General features: G+C 43.2%; 1 protein-coding gene across 1 annotated transcript in view; it reads left to right on the top strand.

Annotated features, from left to right (window-relative positions):
* The window catches only part of sphkap (SPHK1 interactor, AKAP domain containing), a 207,383-nt gene that overhangs the window by 164,667 nt on the left and 19,311 nt on the right, over positions 1-23,405 (top strand). The window contains 2 exon segments of the mRNA XM_034168147.1: positions 8,369-8,530; positions 20,085-20,168. Coding sequence (XP_034024038.1) covers positions 8,369-8,530; positions 20,085-20,168 — 246 coding nt within the window.

Genomic DNA, 23,405 nt, shown 5'->3' with positions numbered 1-23,405 from the left:
AGTAAATGTAAATGTTATTAAGAAATGATCAGACAGAAGGGGGTTTTCAGGGAATACTGTTAAGTCTTCAATTTCCATACCATAAGTCAAAACAAGATCTAAAGTATGATTAAAGTGGTGGGTGGACTCATTTACATTTTGAGCAAAACCAATTGAGTCTAATAATAGATTAAATGCAGTGTTGAGGCTGTCATTCTCAGCATCTATGTGGATGTTAAAATCGCCCACTATAATTATCTTATCTGAGCTAAGCACTAAGTCAGGCAAAAGGTCTGAAAATTCACAGAGAAACTCACAGTAATGACGAGGTGGACGATAGATAACAACAAATAAAACTGGTTTTTGGGACTTCCAATTTGGATGGACAAGAATAAGAGTCAAGCTTTCAAATGAATTAAAGCTCTGTCTGGGTTTTTGATTAATTAATAAGCTGGAGTGGAAGATTGCTGCTAATCCTCCTCCTCGACCCGTGCTACGAGCATTCTGACAGTTAGTGTGACTCGGGGGTGTTGACTCATTTAAACTAACATATTCATCCTGCTGTAACCAGGTTTCTGTAAGGCAGAATAAATCAATATGTTGATCAATTATTATATAATTTACTAACAGGGACTTAGAAGAGAGAGACCTAATGTTTAATAGACCACATTTAACTGTTTTAGTCTGTGGTGCAGTTGAAGGTGCTATATTATTTTTTCTTTTTGAATTTTTATGCTTAAATAGATTTTTACTGGTTATTGGTGATCTGGGAGCAGGCACCGTCTCTACGGGGATGGGGTAATGAGGGGATGGCAGGGGGAGAGAAGCTGCAGAGAGGTGTGTAAGACTACAACTCTGCTTCCTGGTCCCAACCCTGGGTAGTCACGGTTTGGAGGGTTTAATAAAATTGGCCAGATTTCTAGAAATGAGAGCTGCTCCATCCAAAGTGTGATGGATGCCGTCTCTCCTAACAAGACCAGGTTTTCCCCAGAAGCTTTGCCAATTATCTATGAAGCCCACCTCATTTTTTGGACACCACTCAGACAGCCAGCAATTCAAGGAGAACATGTGGCTAAACATGTCAGTCCCGGTCCGAGAAAACTACAGAGTCCGACATTGTTTTTGCAAAGTTACACACCGATTCAATGTTAATTTTAGTGACCTCCGATTGGCGTAACCGGGTGTCATTACTGCCGATGTGAATTACAATCTTACTGAATTTACGCTTAGCCTTAGCCAGCAGTTTCAAATTTCCTTCAATGTCACCTGCTCTGGCCCCCGGAAGACAATTGACTATGGTTGCTGGTGTCGCTAACTTCAGATTTCTCAAAACAGAGTCGCCAATAACCAGAGTTTGTTGCTCGGCGGGTGTGTCGCCGAGTGGGTAAAAACGGTTAGAGATGTGAACAGGTTGGTGGTGTACAGGGGGCTTGTGTTTAGGACTACGCTTCCTCTTCACAGTCACCCAACCGGCCTGCTTTCCCGGCTGCTCGGGATCTGCTGGGGTGCAGCTAACGGCGGCTAAGCTACCTTAACCCTAAGCTTACCTGATCGATCTCTGCTCCCCTCCACAGCATGTCTTTTTCCTGGTTCTCTCCCTCAGCCCCAACGAGTCCCAGCAGAAGACTGTCCCTCCCTGAGCCTGGTTCTGCTGGAGGTTTCTTCCTGTTAAAAGGGAGTTTTTCCTTCCCACTGTAGCCAAGTGCTTGCTCACAGGGGGTCGTTTTGACCGTTGGGGTTTTACATAATTATTGTATGGCCTTGCCTTACAATATAAAGCGCCTTGGGGCAACTGTTTGTTGTGATTTCGCGCTATATAAAAAAATTGATTGATTGATTGATTACTGAGATACACAACACGTGGAATCACATTAACAATATTTAATGTCATTTCAAAACGTACGACACCCAGCAAACGCATACATAAAAACTTACCTTCACCTTTAACCAAATGGTTGACCTCTGGTGGCTCTTGTCAGGCTAATTCTAGAATCCACCTGTGTCACATTTTATCCAGATCTGGTTCAAATTCAAATTCTTTGACTTTTACCAAAATTAATTCTTTAAGAGTAATTTCTGTGTCAGCCTTCATTGACATGCCAAGTTTCGTAGAAATCAGTGACCTGAGAGGGATAGTTCAACAAACAACAGACAATTTCAGTTTATTTTAGGAGGCCAAGGACATGTCAGACAGATATGACCTTGGCCTCAATGATTGACCTTTGACAAATTTGACCTTGTCTGGGTAATTCCAGAGCTCACTTCCATATGTGTGCCAAGACACTGGAGTGAATAACATCAGTTCCATTTCATCCCTCCTGACCACCAGAGGGCGGTGCTGAAGGCACTGAATGATCCCTTCGCGCACGCACAGTTCGAGTAATAATACCAAAATAGTCACACCTGTGACACCATGGATGACTAGTCACAGTGTATATAAGCATACGTCATCCGAGACTCTGTTCCTTTTTTTCTTCTCATACGCGGTTCGCTACTGTTGGCGTCCGCCATTTTGCGCTGGATATTTATTGTGGTTTTGCCATCGTTGGATGCCCTTTCGCCTTTCCTTTTGGCAGGAGCAGCGTTTTTCGCCCTCCTGGGGCAGTGACGGTTCTTGTTACTGCGGTAAGTGTCTCTTTTATTCGCCATTACCGGTGACGGCAGCATGTTCGCCCCCTCTCCTGGTATTGCGCGTGTATGCAGACATACATATATTAATTTGAGCTACCTGGGTTAGCCTTTGGTCCTTTTGTTGTTTAGTTTTTGCTGTTACCGGTGACAGCTGCATGGGCGCCCCTTCTCCCGGTTTTGAGCCTATTTATGTTTGTAGCTGACGGAGTTGGCCTCCTTTTGTTGTTTAGTTGTTGCTACTGCTAGTGACGGCAGCGTGAGCGCCCCCTCTCCTGGTTTTGAGCCTGTTTACACTGACAACTGACTGTGTTAGCCTTTTTTTGGGTTGTGTCTTTGGCACCTTCTGGTGACGGCGGCGTGCGCCCACCCCTATCACAGTTTTTTTGGCCTGCATTTTGTCACAGCTAATGGAGTTGGTCTCCTGTTTCGCTATTACTGGTGACAGCAGCGTTCGCGCCCCCTCTCCCTGTGCTGGCATATATTCTGAGAACTGCTAGCCATGTGGATTCGCCTGTTCAGCGGTCAGGCTTATGGACGGCTCCCACTGCTATGATGCCACTTCCACAGGATGGGGCGCGGTCTGGCAGCACAGAGCGGTTCAAGGACTCTGGAGCCGAAGGGATCGCTTGAGACATATCAGTGTGCTGGAGCTACAGGCAGTGCACCTAGCTCTGAGGCACTTTCTTTCCCACCTGGAGGGGAGACACATTCTGGTATGGTCGGACAACACCTCGGTTGTCTACCACATCAACCATCAGGGGGGCACCAGATCGGCTCATCTTCTAAAAGTCTCCAGGGATCTGCTGGAATGGGCCTTTCCTTGTCTGTCCACTCTGCGGGCGGAGTGTCTACCAGGAGAGCAGAACCGAGCTGCGGACACACTCTCTTGTCAGGCGCCTGCTCCAGGGAAGTGGTGTCTTCACGCCGATGTGGTGAGCATGATCTGGGACCTCTGTGGTCGCGCAGAGGTGGATCTGTTCGTGACGGAAGTGTCGAGTCATTGCCCTCTGTGGTTTTCCCTTACGGGGTGTTGGGCGCATTGGGTCAGGATGCGTTTGGTCATCCGTGACCCAAGGTGCTCCTGTACTCTTTTCCTCCTCTTCCGTTGATTTGGCCCACTCTACAGAGGATTCTCAGGGAGGGCCACAGACTTGCTGGTGGCTCCGTCCTGGCCCGTGCGTCCATGGTTCCCATTGCTATGGAGTTTATGTTGAGGCGACCTATGGTGTCTTCCACCCAGGAGGGATCTTCTCTCTCAGTTGGGGGACAAATATGACACCCCGATCCTCAACGCCTGAACCTGTGGATGTGGCCGCTGGATGCCAGCGGTCAAGACTGCCTGGGCTCGCTGATCCTGTCAGGCGTACCATTTTGTCTGCCAGGGCACCTTCTACCCGGCAGCAATATGACAACAGGTGGTGACTATTTTGTCAGTGGTGTTCTGCCTGCAGTGAGGATCCAGTCACCTGTTCCATTTCTGCTATTCTGGATTTTCTCCAATCTGTCCTTATTGAGGGCTGTTCTCCCTCAACACTGAAGGTATATGTAGCAGCTATTTCATGTTACCATACTAGAGTGGATGGTTGATCAGTTGGAAGCCATCATCTAGTTTCTCTTTTTCTGCGTGGTGCTTGTAGGTTGCATCCACTGGCTGCCCCACATGCACAAGCCTGTGATCTGACCCTGGTTCTCGGAGCACTTTGTCGTCCTCCATTCGAGCCTTTGGCAGCGGCGGACCTCAAGTGGCTCTCGGGTAAGACTGCGTTTTTGTTGGCCATCATCTCCGCTAAAACAGTGGGTGAGTTACATGCTCTATCTGTTAGCTCCTCGTGTCTCAGATGGAGTCCCGATCGGGCTGATGTTACCCTGTGACCGAACAAGGCATTTTTGCCTAAGGTGTTGTCCCGTGGTCATAGTAACCAGCCATTGAGATTGGCGCGGTTTCGACCCCAGTCGTCTGTGGCCGGGGATGGGTCTGAGTTGTGTCCAGTGAGAGCACTAGAGGCATATATTGCAGCTACTGAGAGTCTGAGATGCTCTGACCACCTGTTTTTGTGTCATGGGGGTCCTAAGTTGGGCTTTCCTTTATCTAAACAACGTCTCTCTCATTGGATCGTTGATGTCATCTGCCATGCCTATCGTGCAGGGTGCTGTTCCAGGCCGGCCGAGGTGAAGGCTCAAACTTCCAGGAGTGTCTCTGCTTCCTGGGCAGCTATGAGAGGGGTTCCGCTGGATGCCATCTACGCTGCAGCATCATGGGCTTCCCCGAGTATGTTCACTCGTTTCTACAGTGTCAATGTGGCCGACCCTCATCCTTTGGGTCATGTGCTCCTGTCGGGGTCCTCTGGGTCTCCTCTGTGAGGCGGGTGCTCAGGATTCCTCGTGACATTGTTGGTATTAGTCATTCAGTGCTTTCAGCACCATCCTCTGGCGGTCATCCGGGATTCATAGAACCGTGGTTACATACGTAACCTTCGTTTTGACCTATGATCCCAATGCCCTTAATCCTAAAAATTGACCCATTGCAAATTGGGCCTCACCTGCGCAATTCCAGAATCCATCCCCAAATGTGGATATTGGACTGAAAAAAATAATTCTGACCTTTGACCCCAATAACCTTGACCATTTGCAAAACAGGCCTTTTAAGGACAATTTTGGGTTTGACTGTCATCTACATATCATTTGGTGAAAACTGACCAACAGACCTGGAAGGAATAGGGGAACAAACAGATAAACCAAAATTTTTACTTTGACCCCAATCACATTGCCAAAACAAGCCAGCTAAGGGCAATTCTTTGGTCAACCTCTATGCATGCAGTAACTTTGTTGGAAATAGGCTTAGAGGAGGAGTGGAACAAACACACAACCATGTTTGTCTAATTATTATTGCTATTATTATCTCAGCCAGAACAGCCAAAATGCTGCTGTTACTTGAACAGCAGCATTTTTAAAAGCTTGCTGGAGAAGCATGGTGCGAAAGAAGGCGAGGAAAACAAGTTATACTGTTTATGTAAAGTCATTTAAATGGACATAAATCCTTCTGAATGCTGCATTTTATTGATCTCATTCAAATGACCAGAGTGACATTCAAACCAGCGTATGATGAGGATTCAACAAGGTGGAAATTATCTCATTAACTCCAAAATCTGAATGGCCTTTCTATTTAGAGGCGCTAATGGAGCATGTAGTCTTCAGTGAGACATTTTGGGTGCAGACGCACAGGTTAATGAAGTCTGGAGAGCGACACCATGCTTCAGTATGGAGTCAAAGGCAGCACAATATGTTAATATTCAAGGATATTAAAAAGAATTACATACGTGGAATTGGGTGAACTGTTGAATTTTGATGATCAGTACAATTTTCTTCATATTAACATATGACCTTTAGGAATAAATGAGAATCAATCAGTTTAAGGTTGTTCAGGCCACAGGAGAGTGACTGAGTGAACTCCTTTTCACTCAACAATACATGTAATCTCAGGACAAGCGGAGGGCATTTGTTTATCCCTCGTGTAAAAGTGGAACACATTCACCCGCCTCGTCAATAAAACCTGATTTCCCACAGGAATGGTTGAGGATGTCAGCCCTCAGTCATCTGATTATGACTTCATTTAATCAGTTTACTCAAAATCCAGCAGTACCTCAGGGATATGAGTTTACTGAGGCATTAAAAACATCAAAGCAAGTCAGCATTCTTGTTTCCTGTGATGAATATTTATTTCAAATACCACAAGCTTAAAGGGGTCATATTGTACATCTTTGAAGGGAGTTAATGTAGTAGGTCACCAGGGCACTCATTTATCAACCACTCGTACCCAGATATTTGTACTTAAACCATGCAAACATTTGTATGCAATGTGTGGAGTTTATACTTAGAAATATGTGTAAATATATGCACAACTCGGATTGTGCATATGTGCAGAATCCAGTGGTAGAACAAGATACATACAACCTTGTCCGCATACATTCTTTATTTTCTCAAATTAACAAATACACAATAATTATGCGGAGTTGAAAACAGACATGTTGCCTCAGTGGTGTCGAAACCTACATAAGATGCCTGTGTTAACTAAGCAACTTTTGCTATTACAAGGCATGAATCAAAAAGCTTCCCTCCTGCAATTTCCGGGGAAGTGATGGTCTAATGGTAGACCAGAGGATCCTCAGTTCAAATCCCAGCCTGACCAGAAAATCACTAAGGGCCCTTGGGCAAGGTCCTTAATCCCCTAGTTGCTCCCGATGTGTAGTGAGTACCTTGTGTAGCAGCACCCTGACATCGGTGTGAATGTGAGGCATTATTGTAAAGCGCTTTGAGCATCTAATGCAGAGGGAAAAGTGCTATACAAATGCAGTCCAGTCCATTAGACTAAAAATGGGCCCACATTGTTTTTGCTGGTCAGATTTCAGTAGGATAGATTTTATATATTTTGATATTAATAAAGACAGCAGTGCAGTGACACCACAAGAGCACAACGGATTCTAGGGCAACTGTAATTATGATGATACTTATTCTATTAATTGGAAAGTTTTATGCTAGTTCTTGTGGTGAGATTGTTAAAACTACTTATTTAAAAAAAAAATGATTGCGATATCTAAATTAAGAAACATGATGACAACATGAGTTAATGGTTGATACAAACAGTTGCGTTCAAGACAGCTGGTGGATTGGTTGTCTCCACCAAATGTTGTTGCTTGTTATATTTGTTTTTGGGGTTCCACTGCTGTGACCACACACAAACACATTGAATTCCACTTCACAAAAGCTGTTCTTCATTCTTGTAGTCATATTCCAGTGAGGAACACAAGCAACAAATGGGATTTGTTTGTTTTTTTACCATGTGAGGACGTTTCTGAATGCAAATGATGATGAACGTGCATGAGTATGAGCTTTAGAACATGTTGGATTTATCGATACTTGATACTACTGGGGTCTCCCTCTTTGATAAATACATTTTTTGTTTTGTTTTTTGTACTTGCATCTTAAATTCGGTTTGTTCGACAGCATGTGGAACCTTTTCTACACAGTTTGATAAATAAGTGCTCTAAAACAAGTCTTTCAAAGATAAATTTTGCTTACTGGAGAGTAGTTTCAACACACACATATATTTTCCAGACTACAAGGCACACTGAAGAATATGTGACACATTTTTTTTTCTGTACTATGAACTCTTTAATTTTGAATTGTTGTGCACTGTTGAAGTGCACTTTTTATTATTGTATATTAGAATTTATTCTTTTATTATTGGAATTAAATTTTTTAGTGCTTTGATTCGTGGGAAAGCCCTACATAATAATAATAATAATTTGTTATTATTATATTACATAATGCTGTCATTTTAAATTATTATTGTTAATAGCAAATCTGTGATTTTATGTATATGTCGCAAGAGCTTCACAAACTAGATTAAAAATATTAAAACAAAAATGTGACTTTGGAAATTAAGGGAGATGGGTTAGACTTTGAGGATGACTGAGAAAACGTTACAACCATATGTAAGTTTTAAAGAGAAATTTAAAATGTTGTTGGACAATATGACCCCTTTAATTAGATCTCACATTTCTAGAATGAAACTTAAGAAGATGCTGCCTTTTAAAATCCATTTCAGTTTTAGTGACCCGAATGTTTCTGTGGCTTACGAGTGCAACATTGCAACAGCATTTAAATAACTGCCACACACTGCAGCAATCACTGTGCACAACACCTGCCAAAGCAACCAGCTGATGGTCACTTGCAGCATTTTGCGGTTTGCTCTCCCCAGCAGTGAGAGGGCCAGGCCAGCTGTGGCGGTGGCTGCGGTAGTGAAGAGGGACAAGCGTTCTATGAGTGCTAGCAGTGAGGAGAGCATGGGGAGCTGGTCCCATATAACCCCCGAGGATGACCCCCATGAGGAGACCAGTAGTTTTATCCAGCTGAGTGAGGGGTCAGTAACCGTCGCTCCAAACGCCGCTGCTCCCACCCTCACCCCGCTCTCATTGGCCCATTGCTGCTGACACCTTTTCCTCTCCTGTGCCAATGTCAGTTTAACCTGCACCGCTGCAATATCAAAGCCCGCTGAGACCCAGGATGGTAAAGAGTTCACAAAGTCCGCTCCATAGGTCGCACATAGGTCTACTCACTGCCTGTACACCCCCCTCCCCCAAACACACACACACAGGATGCACTGACTGACCCATGAGTGCGTGCTCTCACATCAAAAGCCTTGGGTTCAGAACATTCACCTCACCATTTCCTGCTTCATCAAATTCTCATTCCTTTTCAGTCTCCAGCTTTCTCAAGTCTCACCAAAGAGCCTGAAGCCGCCGCTCTGTCATCACTAGTTTGTAGAAACTTTAACCTTCAAAGGACGAACATATTGCTGGCAATATGGTTGGTCTACTTTTACTGAATGGTGCAATAACTCCAGACGTATTGGTGAGGTGAATAAATAAATAAATAAATAAATAAATAAATAAATAAAAGTCAAATCATATACTGTTGATGTGATGCTGTTAAAATGAGGTCAGGGTAAAAATATAAACAGGGTACAAGTAGGGACAGTCCTTTGAGAGTTTAAAAAAAAATGTCACAACAGAACTAACATGAACCTAAGCTTTGTAAATCACTTTCAAATGTGAATGTAACCAGAGTAAGAGCCAAATTTGATACTGAAAATCAAATTTGGTCCGAAAAAACTAAACCATGACTGATAAAGAAAACCTTGGCCTTAAAATACATATTTAAAAAAATTAATTTGTATTACTACTGAAAAACCAGTACTGGGATGGAAAAAATGTTGCACCATTCAAAAAATGAACTATTCAAAACAATAAAGGTCATGGGGGGGGGGAACCTATCCCAGTGGGGTATACTCAGGACTGACTGGCAGTCTACCACAGGGTCAACACATACAAACACATTCAGACTTATGGTCAATTTAGAGTCATTTGTTCACTTAACCTTTATGTATATGGAAATGGGAGGAAGCCGGAGCACCTGGCAAGGCTCCACACAGACAGGACCAGGTTGGAAGTGAACCTGAGACCTTGCTGTGATGCAACAGTGCAACCATGAAACCATTGTGGTGTGCTTGTATTGCGAAGGTCCAAAAGGACTAATGCCATCAATATTTGCCCCTTGGGCACCTTGCACTGTTCAATGAAATTTCCTGACAATTGGTGCAGACATTCCTTGGAGGTCTGTCTGGTCATGGAAGTGCAGACTTATGGACTGAATCTCCCTGGGGCCCACAGGCCCTTCCACTACGGCAAAAAAATTAATTGCCAAAAACTGTTAAGCAACATTTTCTGTAATTTTGCAGAAAGATTCTTTGGGATGCTGCATACAGAAAGAAAAAGTTTAATTGTCCTTATCCCTTAAATGGTCAAGCACATATACGAGGTCTGTTAGAAAACTTTCCGACCTTTTTTTTTTGCAAAAACCATATGGATTTGAATCACGTGTGATTGCATCAGCCAAGCTTGAACCTTCGTGCGCATGCGTGAGTTTTTTCACGCCTGTCGGTTGCGTCATTCGCCTGTGAGCACGCTTTGAGTGAGGAGTGGTCCAGGCCCCTTGTTGGATTTTTATTCCGAGTAAAATGTCTGAACGATTTGGAGCTTTGCTGCATCAAATTTTTCCAGAAACTGTGAGAGACAGCCAGGTGGACACCATTCGGAAAATTCAGATGGCTTTCAGGGACGATTTTATGGGGATCACACAGATTAAGGAGTGTTACAGCCGGTTTAAAGACCACCCACAGTGGATGAGAGCGCACCGCGCTCTGAGCGGCGATCGACAGGCTGAAACGACCAGATCATTTCCAAAGTGAAGGCTGTGTTGATCTGACTACCACAGAAATGGCAGAAGACGTGGACATCAGCACTTTTTCGGCACATTCCGCTGTTACAGGAGTTTTTGTCATGGAAAGAGGAGTGGAGGAATGTGCCACAGAGCCGCGAATGGCACGGGACAAAAGCACCTCCGTGTTGGTCTCACAGGGCGGCTTTCAGGTGGCTTTCAGACGGCTTTCGGTGGCTTTTCAGTCGTGTGACTATCCGAGAAATTGTGGATGAGCTGGACATCAATCAATCAATCAATCAATTTTTTTATATAGCGCCAAATCACAACAAACAGTTGCCCCAAGGTGCTTTATATTGTAAGGCAAGGCCATACAATAATTATGTAAAACCCCCACGGTCAAAACGACCCCCTGTGAGCAAGCACTTGGCTACAGTGGGAAGAACATGCCAGAACATGTCCTGTGAGGCTTCATCATGGCATTGCTTTGCGCCATGCGGCTCCGTCCCGACGTGCAAATTCCTCCGCACGTCTGTCTGTGTGCCGAAAAAGTGCTGATGTCCACGTCTTCTGCAATTTCTCTGGTAGTCAGACGACGTCCCGGATCAACGTTCCGCATTCAGTTTGGAAATGAACGGCACATTCCACTGTTACAGGAGTTTTTGTCATGGAAAGAGGAGCGGAGGAATGTGCCACAGAGCCGCGAATGGCGCGGGACAAAAGCACCTCCGTGTTGGTCTCACAGGACAGCTTTCAGACGGCTTTCAGTGGCTTTTCAGTCGTGTGACTATCCGAGAAACTGTGGATGAGCTGGACATGCCAGAACATGTCCTGTGAGGCTTCATCACGGCGTTGCTTTGCGCCATGTGGCTCCGTCCCGACATGCGAATTCACCGCACATCTGTCTCAATGTGCCGAAAAAGTGCTGATGTCCACGTCTTCTGCAATTTCTCTGGTAGTCAGACGATGTCCCGGATCAACGTTCGGCATTCAGTTTGGAAATGAATGGCACATTCCACTGTTACAGGAGTTTTTGTCATGGAAAGAGGAGCGGAGGAATTCGCGCGTCGGGACGGAGCCGCATGGCACAAAGCAACGCCATGATGAAGCCTCACGGGACATGTTCTGGCATGTCCAGCTCATCCACAATTTCTCGGATACTCACACGACTGAAAAGCCACAGAAAGCCGTCTGAAAGCCATCTGAAAGTCGTCCTGTCAGACCAACACGGAGGTGCTTTTGTCCCGCGCCATTAGCGGCTCTGTGGCACATTCCTCCACTCCTCTTTCCATGACAAAAACTCCTGTAACAGTGGAATGTGCTGAAAAAGTGCTGATGTCCACGTCTTCTGCCATTTCTGTGGTAGTCAGACGATGTCCCGGATCAACACAGCCTTCACTTTGGAAATGATCTGGTCGTTTCAGTCTGTCGATCACCGCTCAGAGCGTGGCGCACTTTCAGCCGCTGTGGGCAGTCTTTAAACCGGCTGTAACACTCCTTAATCTGTGTGATCCCCATAAAATCGTCCCTGAAAGCCATCTGAATTTTCCGAATGGTGTCCACCTGGCTGTCTCTCACAGTTTCTGGAAAAATTTGATGCAGCAAAGCTCCAAATCGTTCAGACATTTTACTCGCAATAAAAATCCGACAAGGGGGGTGGACCACTCATCACTCAAAGCGTGCTCACAGGCAAATGATGCAACTGACAGGCGTGAAAAAACTCACGCATGCGCACGAAGGTTCAAGCTTGGCTGATGCAATCACACGTGATTCAAATCCATATGGTTTTTGCAAAAAATAAAAAGGTCGTATTGTTTTCTAACAGACCTCGTACATTTTTTTGAAAATTAATTAATTGCTGTATGAAATTAAAATTTTCCAACTTTTAAAATATTTCATTTTTAACTTTGAAAACATATTACAGACAATTAATTAGCTACTCTCTTTCAAATCTTGCACACAACTTTTTTTAAAAAAGTTGGAAAATCTTGAACAATTGATAATGATTCACATTCACATGTATTGAGCACCGGAAACTAACCAACATGTATACACAAACAAACTAACACATGTACAGAAAAGCTCTTACTCCTGTTCTAACTGTAACATCTTCCCTCTGGAGCTTTTACACTAACAACATCCTATTGGCAGTGGAAGCTGAGGAAACAGTTGTGAGTATTTTGACCAGTGACAATACAAAGGCTCACATTGCACTTCTGACATGTGATAGAGCTCTGTCCACCCTGGTATATCCTGCATTGACCTTTCACTGACAGAATAAGCAAGTGGTCAATCCTGTCATATCTCCTATCATCCACAGGCCTGGGGACTTTTGGCTGCTTGATTACTTTTGGTGGTGTATTTTCATTTTCTTTGGAGGGACATCCCCTTTCTGCTTTTCAGGGTAGATGAGTCCTTTGGCAACATCCAACCTAAAGTCCTTCAGACACTGGTGTTTCTGACCAAATGGGGCTGCTTCACAACAGTGGAGAAGCCAGATATTATTGACAGATTGACTATCTGTAGAGTATAGTCCTCAAAACACAAGTATATCTGAGAATGAGTGTTCCTATTTTATACCACTATCTGGACAATGTATCCCCCAGGATACAGACATGCAATGGCTGATTATCAAAGCTGTGTAAATGCAATTCATTATTTTAAACAACAATACATAAAATCATCCTAAAAGAACAATATTTTACGAAAGCAAGTCCTAACAAAATATAATAAACATGAAAAATATCAGAACATACCTCATAAGCAGTCTGTTTATCCACGTAGGCTGCCATTTTGGAATTTGATAGACATGTATCAATATAGTTTTGAATCCTGGCATGAAGTCACATGACCTGGTACTTGACCCATCACCCCTTAAGGTTTTCCCACAGTATGAAGTACAGATACTTAATGCTCCTCCCCCCACAGCCTTCCACATGTCTGTATCTCCCAGGATACACAAAACATTTAAGGGTTAAGTCTTTCTAAGGGCTCTCCAGGGTAGCTCAAATGGGCAAAAAATGCCATTGTTCATGCTGTATGACTTATTGCAGAAGATCTATTCTTTTTCAGAACTTTGGCACAGACATTCCTTGGGTGACTGTCTGGCCATGGTAAGTTGGTCTTTCCGATTGAATCCCTGTGTACTCCCCCCAAGGGCTCCCCAGAATTGTCAACAATTTCAGGCAAATACAGTGCATCTGGAAATTATTCATAGTGCTTCACTTTTTCCACATTTTGTTATTTTACAGCCTTATTCCAAAATGGATGAAATTCATGTTTTTTTTTTATTTTTGCTAATTTATTAAAAATAATTTTTTTAAAAATCTAATCTATGTACGTAAGTATTCACAGCCTTTGACATGAAGCCCAACATTGAGCTCAGGTGCATCATGTTGCATCATGTCAAGCTATCAAAGGAATGGCTTTGGGACATCTCTGTGAATGTCCTTGAGTGGTCCAGCCAAAGCCCAGACCTTAGTCTGATTGAACGTCTTTGCAGAGATCTGAAAATGGCTGTGCACCGACACTCCTCATCCAACTGATGGAGCTTGAGAGGTTCTGCAAAAACAGGTGCACCAAGCTTATGGCATCGAATTCAAGAAGAGCTGAGGCTGTAATTCAGGGGTGGGCAATCATGTGCCATAAAGGGCCGAGACATTGCAGGTTTTCCTTGCTACCAGTCTTCGCAGGTGATTTCATTAATGTTCAGGTGTCTCCGCAGGTGATTTCATTGATGACCAGGTGTTTATGTGCAGAGGAGAAGCTCATCAGCAACCCACCTGGTGAGGTGATTGGTTGCAAGGAAAACCTGCAGTGTCTCGGCCCTCGTTGCCCACCTCTGCTGTAATTGCTGCCAAAGATCAATCAATCAATCAATTTTTTTTTTATATAGCGCCAAATCACAACAAACAGTTGCCCCAGGCGCTTTATATTGTAAGGCAAGGCCATACAATAATTATGTAAAACCCCAACGGTCAAAACGGCCCCCTGTGAGCAAGCACTTGGCTACAGTGGGAAGGAAAAACTCCCTTTTGACAGGAAGAAACCTCCAGCAGAACCAGGCTCAGGGAGGGGCAGTCTTCTGCTGGGACTGGTTGGGGCTGAGGGAGAGAACCAGGAAAAAGACATGCTGTGGAGGGGAGCAGAGATCGATCACTAATGATTAAATGCAGAGTGGTGCATACAGAGCAAAAAGAGAAAGAAACAGTGCATCATGGGAACCCCCCAGCAGTCTGCGTCTATAGCAGCATAACTAAGGGATGGTTCAGGGTCACCTGATCCAGCCCTAACTATAAGATGCAACCACAAAGTATTGAGCAAACAGTGTCAATACTTATATGCATGTGATTTCTTAGTTTTTTATTTTTAATTTGCAAAACCTTCAAAAAATGCTTTCATGTTGTCATTATGGGGTGTTGTGGGTAGAATTTTAAGGAGAAAGTGGATTTACTCCATTTTTAAGAAGGTTATGTCATAACAAAATGTGGAAAAAGTGAAGCACTGTGAATACTTCCCAGAAGAACGTACACATGAACAGCTTACTTCATGCCACTTTCCCTATATTTGATCAAAATTCCTCTTACCTTGTCCAAAGGACTTCGGGGTCTCTTGACCATGTTATTTATTGTGTATTTTTCAGTGCAACATTTCTTTAGTCCCAGTACAATGTGTTTGGGTGCCAGTGTTTTCCTTTTCAGTCGAGTATGTCTTTCAGGGGCAAATTTTATTTTCAGTTCGGTGTCACTGATGTGGCTCCATAAATGTGATGATAATTTGAGACGCTTGTTTGATGTCTAATAAAGTGTGCGAGTAGAAGTGCTTTGCACCTCCATAGGTTCTGCTGTTCCTATAAACTCACCATCTGTGGCAAACCATTTTAACATATGCGGTAACATACTTTCACTTGGCTCGATATCCTTAAAGTAATGTTGACTTGTCATAGTTAAAGACACTGGTCAGATATCTGTCCTTACAATCTGATGAGTAACATTGTTAGTGCATCTCCACATGCATTTTGAATAGACAGAATTCCATTTCAGATATTTTTATGTCAAAGATACTGTAACATCGCTTGTGACATATTCTAAAATAAGCATTTCATGTTAAATTCTGTTGAGTCAAAATACACATAAATTCAGATTATAATTCGCACTACCCAGATATCCTGCTTGTGATGTAACTCCAATACAACCAGCCCAGGGGATCATGTTGAAAGAATGTTACTGAGAAAATATTGTGAAGATGAGTGATTTGCTCAGTTATTAAATTGATACTCACAAGATGGGGCACTCAAGAGCAACATGTTTTGCATAGATTCATGCAAATTAATTCTTTGTAATTCAGTGAAACCATAATACTGTAAATTGGTCTCTGTGGTCTTGACATTTGTGCAATGTATTTGTACAATATTTCATACACATATGTGCGGCATGTGCGGGGGGCTGGAATGATCACTCAGCTGTGTGCATGTGTGTGTTCATAATGGCTGCATGAGCCACTAAGCGTGCGTGTGTTGCGTGTGCCACTGGACACCATTGCTGAAAGTTTGCTGGCAGTGGGCCAAGCAGTCACAGGTGTCAGGCACAGCTTTGACACATATGGTGTGAGTCCGGTCCATACGTTGGTAGTACTCCGGTGTCCAGTACCGGCAGGGACTGTGCAAAGGGATGAACACAGCACTCCCTCCCACTCCGGCCCCGTATTTGCCATCCAAACGTTTGGACATCAGGCAGTCTTCAGCGGACATCTGACAGCAGTCTGTGCCATCTACCTCCTGTCCACATACGCTTTGGATGCCATCATGCAGGTGTGGATGAGATCATCTGAAGGCGTTATGACACAGCTGACCACGCCTGTTTCCCTCCCGACTGTGCCCAATTTTGGCAATTTTTGCCTTTTCGGCCTGGTTCCTGCACATTCTTGCTATGTGTGACAAGGGCTTCACTCACCTGGATCTCACTCACACAACGTCTAATCTGGTACCTGATGCCTGCGATCTGTGAATGTTCCTCACATGAGAATCACCAGTTTCACCCATTTCTATTGTCTTTGTGCAGATTTAGACTCATTTTGTTTGGCTGCAGTACAATTTTTTTTTTTTTTTTTTAGTTTGGTAGCACTGTATAAACATATGATATATCACATGCTCCTTTAAAACAGACTGATTTATAGCTCACGCAAAACACTGGCCTAATTTTAAAAATGCATAAACACGCAAAAATGTGCGAATTAATTCTCAGATACCTATATGTCAAAATAGCTGTCAATTAAAATGGGATTCAGCCTTTCGACTGATCGTCCTGTCATTGTGCGGAAATCCAGCATCCAGGCTTGCCCACAGCTCTTTGCGTCCAGGGGTGTGACAAAATTGTGGCATTTGTCCAATGACTGTTGAGGTTCGAGGGAATGAAAAAAACCTTTCTAGGCAGTCCCATTGAAGTGAACGAACACTCAGCTTCTACGGGTAAATGCACTGAACACAGGCCATATGAGAAAAAGATTTATGAGAAGTTAAAATAGAGTCAGTCAATTTGTGATGAGTAGCTGATTCTGAATGGAATCGTCTTCAAGATGAACGTGTTCTAACGCATTTGTAGTCAATGAAATGTTAAACTGTACATATTTGACCACTTACTTTTTTGACATTTTAGGGGAAGCTGAGATTCCCTTGCAGTCTTAGAGAAACCACCTCTGGTCCAGAATGTAATTATCAATGTTCATTGTTCAGTGTTGTTAGATATTATCCATAGTTTCTCCAAAAATATTAGTCCTGTCAATGTTCCATTTTGGTGGCATTCATGCTTGACCCAAAACAAATGTCAAAATGGCAAATGTCAGCTCTTCTCAGTTCGTCTGTGATCAAAGTTATACACACACACAAACACACAGCTTTTTGTCTTTTCTGCATTGTGCCACAAGCAGGTGCTTTTATTTTTACACACCCACAAACACAGATGGTGGCAGAAGACATCAAATGCACTACACTTCTCACTCATGGTAGCAGCAACATGACACTTAACTGACAAAACCAACTGAACTACAAAAACACAATAAATCAATAACACTCACAGCACTGTTAAACTCATATGAACCACAATAACAACATTTAAAACTCCAAAACCCTGAACTCCCATGGTGCAATGCAGCACAATGTCCATTGTTCACTGGTGTTAGCTAATATTGATCATTTTGATCGGACAAATATTTTTGGAGAAATTAGCAATTATCCCTAACCAGTAAACAATGGATGCTGTGCTGCAATGCACCATGGGAGTTTGGGGTGTTGAGGTTTTAAATGTTATTGTGGTTTATGTTGGTTTAACAGTGTTGTTACAACCAGAATGCTGATGGGTCGACTGATGGCTGTGGTAAACGCTGCCATGAATGAATGAAGCGCTGTGACTCTTTAAACAGCATTAATGGACGTATTTATAGTTATGAGTAAGTTATAAGAAACGTGTGTCAACAATCCCATAAGTTACCTACATCTTATGTCCTGCATGTGGGGGACATATGACTCATACCCTGGCATGCGTAGTAAATTGTCAGCATGCCCAGAATATTTTAAGGTGCAGGTAACACCCCAGTCAAATACGCTGCGCTGCAGGCAGTGCATCACAGAGCCGTGCTGTTGGCTGTCATCTCAGCTGAACGATCGCGCCCTGCGGGTCGTCATCTCAGCTGAACGATCGCGCCCTGCGGGTCGTCATGTCAACTGAATGATCGCAGCGCTGTGCATGAGTTCATAACAGCTAATCGCAGTGCTGCATGTGCGTGAAGCTGGATCAAATGATCACTCAGCTGCATGTGTGTGTGCTCACATCATCTGATGGCTTCGGTGCATGTTCGTGAGCCAGTTTGTACAGTATCCCACTGTTCGCTAAACAGCTGATGTCCAGCTGAGAGAGAGAGCGAGAGCATGTCCGATGGATTTAGTCCTGTCTCAAATATATGGATCTGAACACAAGATATATTCTTCAGAATACATATTGTGTCGCCAGCTGACATACGGCCAGTGAATGATGGCATTTGTAGTGATGTGGTGATGACAATTGCACCCTGCAGCTGTGGTGGAGGTCCTCTGCAGTGCGCGCTGCGAAGGAGGACCATTCTGGCTGGATGTGACCACTTTGAATTCACCCCGACGACGATCAGCTTGTTTCAAATGCTGTTTTGACACCGTGAGAATATTTAGAATGTAGTCAGATTACAATTAGAGTCCACCTCGACTGTTGTATGATATTTGTCCACCTCAAACGAACCTCAACAGTAGAGATGTTGAGCGAAAATTTTGACCTTGGACTGTGGCTTTTAAAAATCAAATGAATGTGTTCTGGGCAAACCCTCAGACATTCCACCAACACGGTTGTTTTATACCTCTTTCAGTTAAACAGAGAGACAAATACTCAGGACCAAAGACAATACCTTCGCAATCACCAGTGTACTGTACATTTCCATTACTATTATCTTATTTTCAGACTTCCAAAGACATTTTGGATATTTCAAATTTTGAGGAATTTGGGATATTGTATATGTAGATACAACTCTGAGCTGTAACTCCTATAAAGACTTTGAATTGGAATTAGGATTATTCACATTATACAGTAAATACAGATCTATGATGGATTACAGGTACAGTATGTCACATCTATTTGTTCTACAATTCAGATGGATATTCTTCAGTGTTGTAGTCAAGTTCACCTTCCCTATGACGAAGGCTGAGTCCTGGATCTCCGAGGGCAAGAACAAGACCAAGTCACAACAACTCGAAGCCAAGGGCGAGGTCACAGCATCCGAGACAGAGTACTACACAAAGTCTGTTGTAGTTGCCGCGGCCCATTCCTATTGACTCACGCGTAATTTCAATTCACAACCAAGTGAGTCGGACACATCTTGATACAATCTTTTGTGTACCATTTGAGAAGCAATGTGTTGGGATCACAGACAGTCATACATTACCCATGTGAATAAATATAATAATGCTTGGGTAGTGACAAGGCTGTTTCAGAAGATTTTTACACATTAGTACTTGCTATGCTGAGATGCAGCATAGCGTGGCATGTGTCAGTGTGTGTAGTACTGTGGTGACTAGAAAACAGTTCAAGGACTGTGTGCACAGACTATCGTATGCGTAATGTTACTGTTTGGTGGGAAGTAAACAGTGCAAAAAATAGGGAAAAACTAGCGGTACTGAGGCTAAGACCAAGACCGAGTCATTACATAGCGAGGCCGAGGCAATAAGACCTCCAACACTGATGTTCTCATTGTGACTATTAGACAACTTGCACTGTTATTTGGACACATCAGAATGTAGAACTAGATAACTTCTGTTTGAATTGTGACTAGTCATAAATTATTTTGGGATATCCATGAAGTGAAGCTTGTCTACACAATAAATGTTAAAATGGTTTGCCGTACTCCATCCTTCCCTGATCATTGTTGCGAAGGCTGCCAGTCCACTACTGCTCTCAACTCCCTACATATCTCCTCATCCTCTTCATCTCTGGCCAGACTCACTGCCAGGCGATAAATAAATCACCGGCTCTGCCACTATGAGCACCCAATTCTCTTGTCCCTGCTGTTGTATTTCTTTATCACCAACTAATCAGCGCCGTGGCCTGCATCACTGTTACAGCTACCACTAAGTCTAATGTCTGGAGACAACACGTGATCTCGTCTTTTTAATTGGGTTACAGAAATGGGACCAGCAGTGCGTCCAGCGTGGGCCTGGCAGACCTGGATGCTTTTTCTGACGTACCCGCTCACAGTGCAGTCATCAGGTAACTGTCACACTTTCTGTCACTCTGATGCTGGTATTTGTCTCAGATGATATGCAGCACACATGATACAGTTTGTTCCCGTCATGTTTCTTATCCAGAGAACAGTGTGACATGTGACTGTGACACCTATCACACCTATCTCTGTCTCTGCGTGGATGCGGGTGAAACAGGTGGTTGCACACTTGACTACGAAGCAGAAGGTTCCTGGATAAAGTCCATCCAATCCTCCATTCTGTATGTACATCTGGAAATGTGTCAGGAAGGGCATTCGGTGTAAAAAATGAATATGCAGCTCTGCATCAGATCACTGCAAAATGGGACCAGCCAAAAGAAATCAGTCTTACAATATGAAACCTTATATATAAAAGGCAGCTGTATGTATTTACTGTATGTATGTCAGTGAAAAACTTTCACATCACCCATCACAACTCAAACAATGGGCATCATAACATTCATTTTATCATTCGGAATACATGGAATACCTTATTATGTACAAGGGGCGGTTGAGAAGTTTTGAGCGTGACTCAGAAAAAATATTGTGTAGTTCTCCATCTTTTGCATTCTGAGAAACCAACATTTCTCAACTGTCCATCCAGTGAGTGAAAACCTCACACATTCTCCAGAAATGTTGGTTTCTCAGAATGCAAAAGACAGAGAACCACACCCTACTTTTTTCTGAGTCAGGCTCAAAATGTCTCAATCGCCCCTCGTACATTAGATGAGACTAATATCATATAAGTCATATACTGACTTAATTTGTGGAGATTGTCTGAATTTGAATGCATTAGTTCACACAACTGCCATCAGAGGGCATTTCAAGGATGTAGAACGTACATCATGCCATATGATGGGAGTGATGGACTAGCAAGGGAAGCGCTAGCAAGAGCTGAAAAGGCCAAACAACAGACAGACTCCAGACACTCTTTGTACCAACACAGGAGTTCCCGCTCACCTCAAATCAAGGAAAAGTTTTGCAACAGTCCAGCCACTCCCAGCAGGGACTAGGAGAAATACCTGGAAAGCTCAGTCGAAACCAATCATTACAATACAAGACCCCAAAGAAAAACTAGCAAAAGGAAATAAACTCAGTAGGAGAGAGTGGTGCGCACTAACCAGGGCATGCACTGGAGTATGAAAAACAGGGAAAAATATGGAGAGGTGGGGCCTGCACATGGATAGTAGCTGTAGTTGTGAAGAACCCCAACAAGACCTAGTCCACATAACAGAACACTGCCCCCTAAGCATATACGTCACTGATAACAACCTAAAAAATGCCACACCATCTGCAAAATCATGGCTCTCAGTCTGGTCTGATAAGATATGATGATGATGATGATGATCACTCTACACTGTCTACATCATAGGGTTTCACTCTACATGTGGCTGCATAGTGTTGTATAGTTTTTTCCAGAGATAGATTGATTGATTGACACAACAACCTTTATGTACTTTAATTCAAGCAATTACCACCAAGGGGCATTCGTGTACAAAAGTGCAAACCAAATGTGGAGACCATCATGTACACAAGTTTAAAAATTCAGTCTTTTTACTAATTTAATCCTAAACCGTTACACCATTGAATCCAGGAATGTATCACCTACAAACCTGGAAATGTCAAAGGCAAAGCAATAACAATTCTCTCCAAAATCTCACACTCGGGCATCACCCTATGGAAGCATCTGTTGATCAAACTAGAGCACCGTGCTCATAGAGCACAAACCTCTCCCAACACTAGCTTCCAATTCCACAAAATTTTACCTTGGAAAAAATTTCAAGGTCAAAATCCAGTTAGAAGTGAAGTAATGTCAGGGGGATGTATTTAGTTCATGCACTTGAATCAAAGTTTTTGTGGTGTTGTCAGGGGTTTTTTTTGTTTGTTTGTTTGTTTTTCTTTTCAACTTTTTTGGTTTCTCAATTCTTTTTCAGATCATTTTCACAGAACATTGGTTATCTCTGCTATGCACAATTTGTCATTGCTTTGTGGCACATGTTTTCTGACTGATAACTGGAGGATAGACAAACAGGCGTAACATTGGAACCTCCATCCAATTTTGGTGGTGTAGGTAAATCCATAACAGAAAAATTATTAACGTCCACAAAATCCACAATCCAGATCAGATCCGGATCAGACATTGTCAGGTGATAGTGAGTGCCAGTCTGCACCTCACTTTTTAATATGAGGGTGATCAGGTCACATTTGATTAAGATATAATGTAAAATATACATTAAATGGGGTATTCAATATTAATTTTAAATGGCCCCCAAATCTGTAATCTGAATCAGATCAAACTTTGTCAGTCTATAAAGGATAGCATCCTACATAATGCTCCCAAATATACTCAACAAAAATATAAACGCAACACTTTTGGTTTTGCTCCCATTTTGTATGAGATGAACTCAAAGATCTAAAAGTTTTTCCACATACACAATATCACCATTTCCCTCAAATATTGTTCAGAAACCAGTCGAAATCTGTGATAGTGAGCACTTTTCCTTTGCTGAGAAAATCCATCCCACCTCACAGGTGTGCCATACCAAGATGCTGATTAGACACCATGATTAGTGCACAGGTGTGCCTTAGACTGCCCACAATAAAAGGCCACTCTGAAAGGTGCAGTTTTGTTTTATTGGGGGGGATACCAGTCAGTATCTGGTGTGACCACCATTTGCCTCATGCAGTGCAACACATCTCCTTTGCATCATCCATGAAGAGAACACCTCTCCAACGTGCCAAACACTAGCGAATGTGAGCATTTGCCCACTCAAGTCGGTTACGACGACGAACTGGAGTCAGGTCGAGACCCCGATGAGGATGATGAGCATGCAGATGAGCTTCCCTGAGACGGTTTCTGACAGTTTGTGCAGAAATTCTTTGGTTATGCAAACCGATTGTTCCAGCAGCTGTCCGAGTGGCTGGTCTCAGACGATCTTGGAGGTGAACATGCTGGATGTGGAGGTCCTGGGCTGGTGTGGTTACATGTGGTCTGCGGTTGTGAGGCTGGTTGGATGTACTGCCAAATTCTCTGAAATGCCTTTGGAGACGGCTTATGGTAGAGAAATGAACATTCAATACACGAGCAACAGCTCTGGTTGACATTCCTGCTGTCAGCATGCCAATTGCACGCTCCCTCAAATCTTGCAACATCTGTGGCATTGTGCTGTGTGATAAAACTGCACCTTTCAGAGTGGCCTTTTATTGTGGGCAGTCTAAGGCACACCTGTGCACTAATCATGGTG

This window comes from Thalassophryne amazonica, chromosome 4 (genome assembly GCF_902500255.1).
Source record: "Thalassophryne amazonica chromosome 4, fThaAma1.1, whole genome shotgun sequence".
Classification (NCBI taxonomy): domain Eukaryota; kingdom Metazoa; phylum Chordata; class Actinopteri; order Batrachoidiformes; family Batrachoididae; genus Thalassophryne; species Thalassophryne amazonica.
The sequence above is the reverse complement of the archived record's forward strand: the minus strand, read 5'-3'. Positions and strand labels throughout refer to the sequence as shown.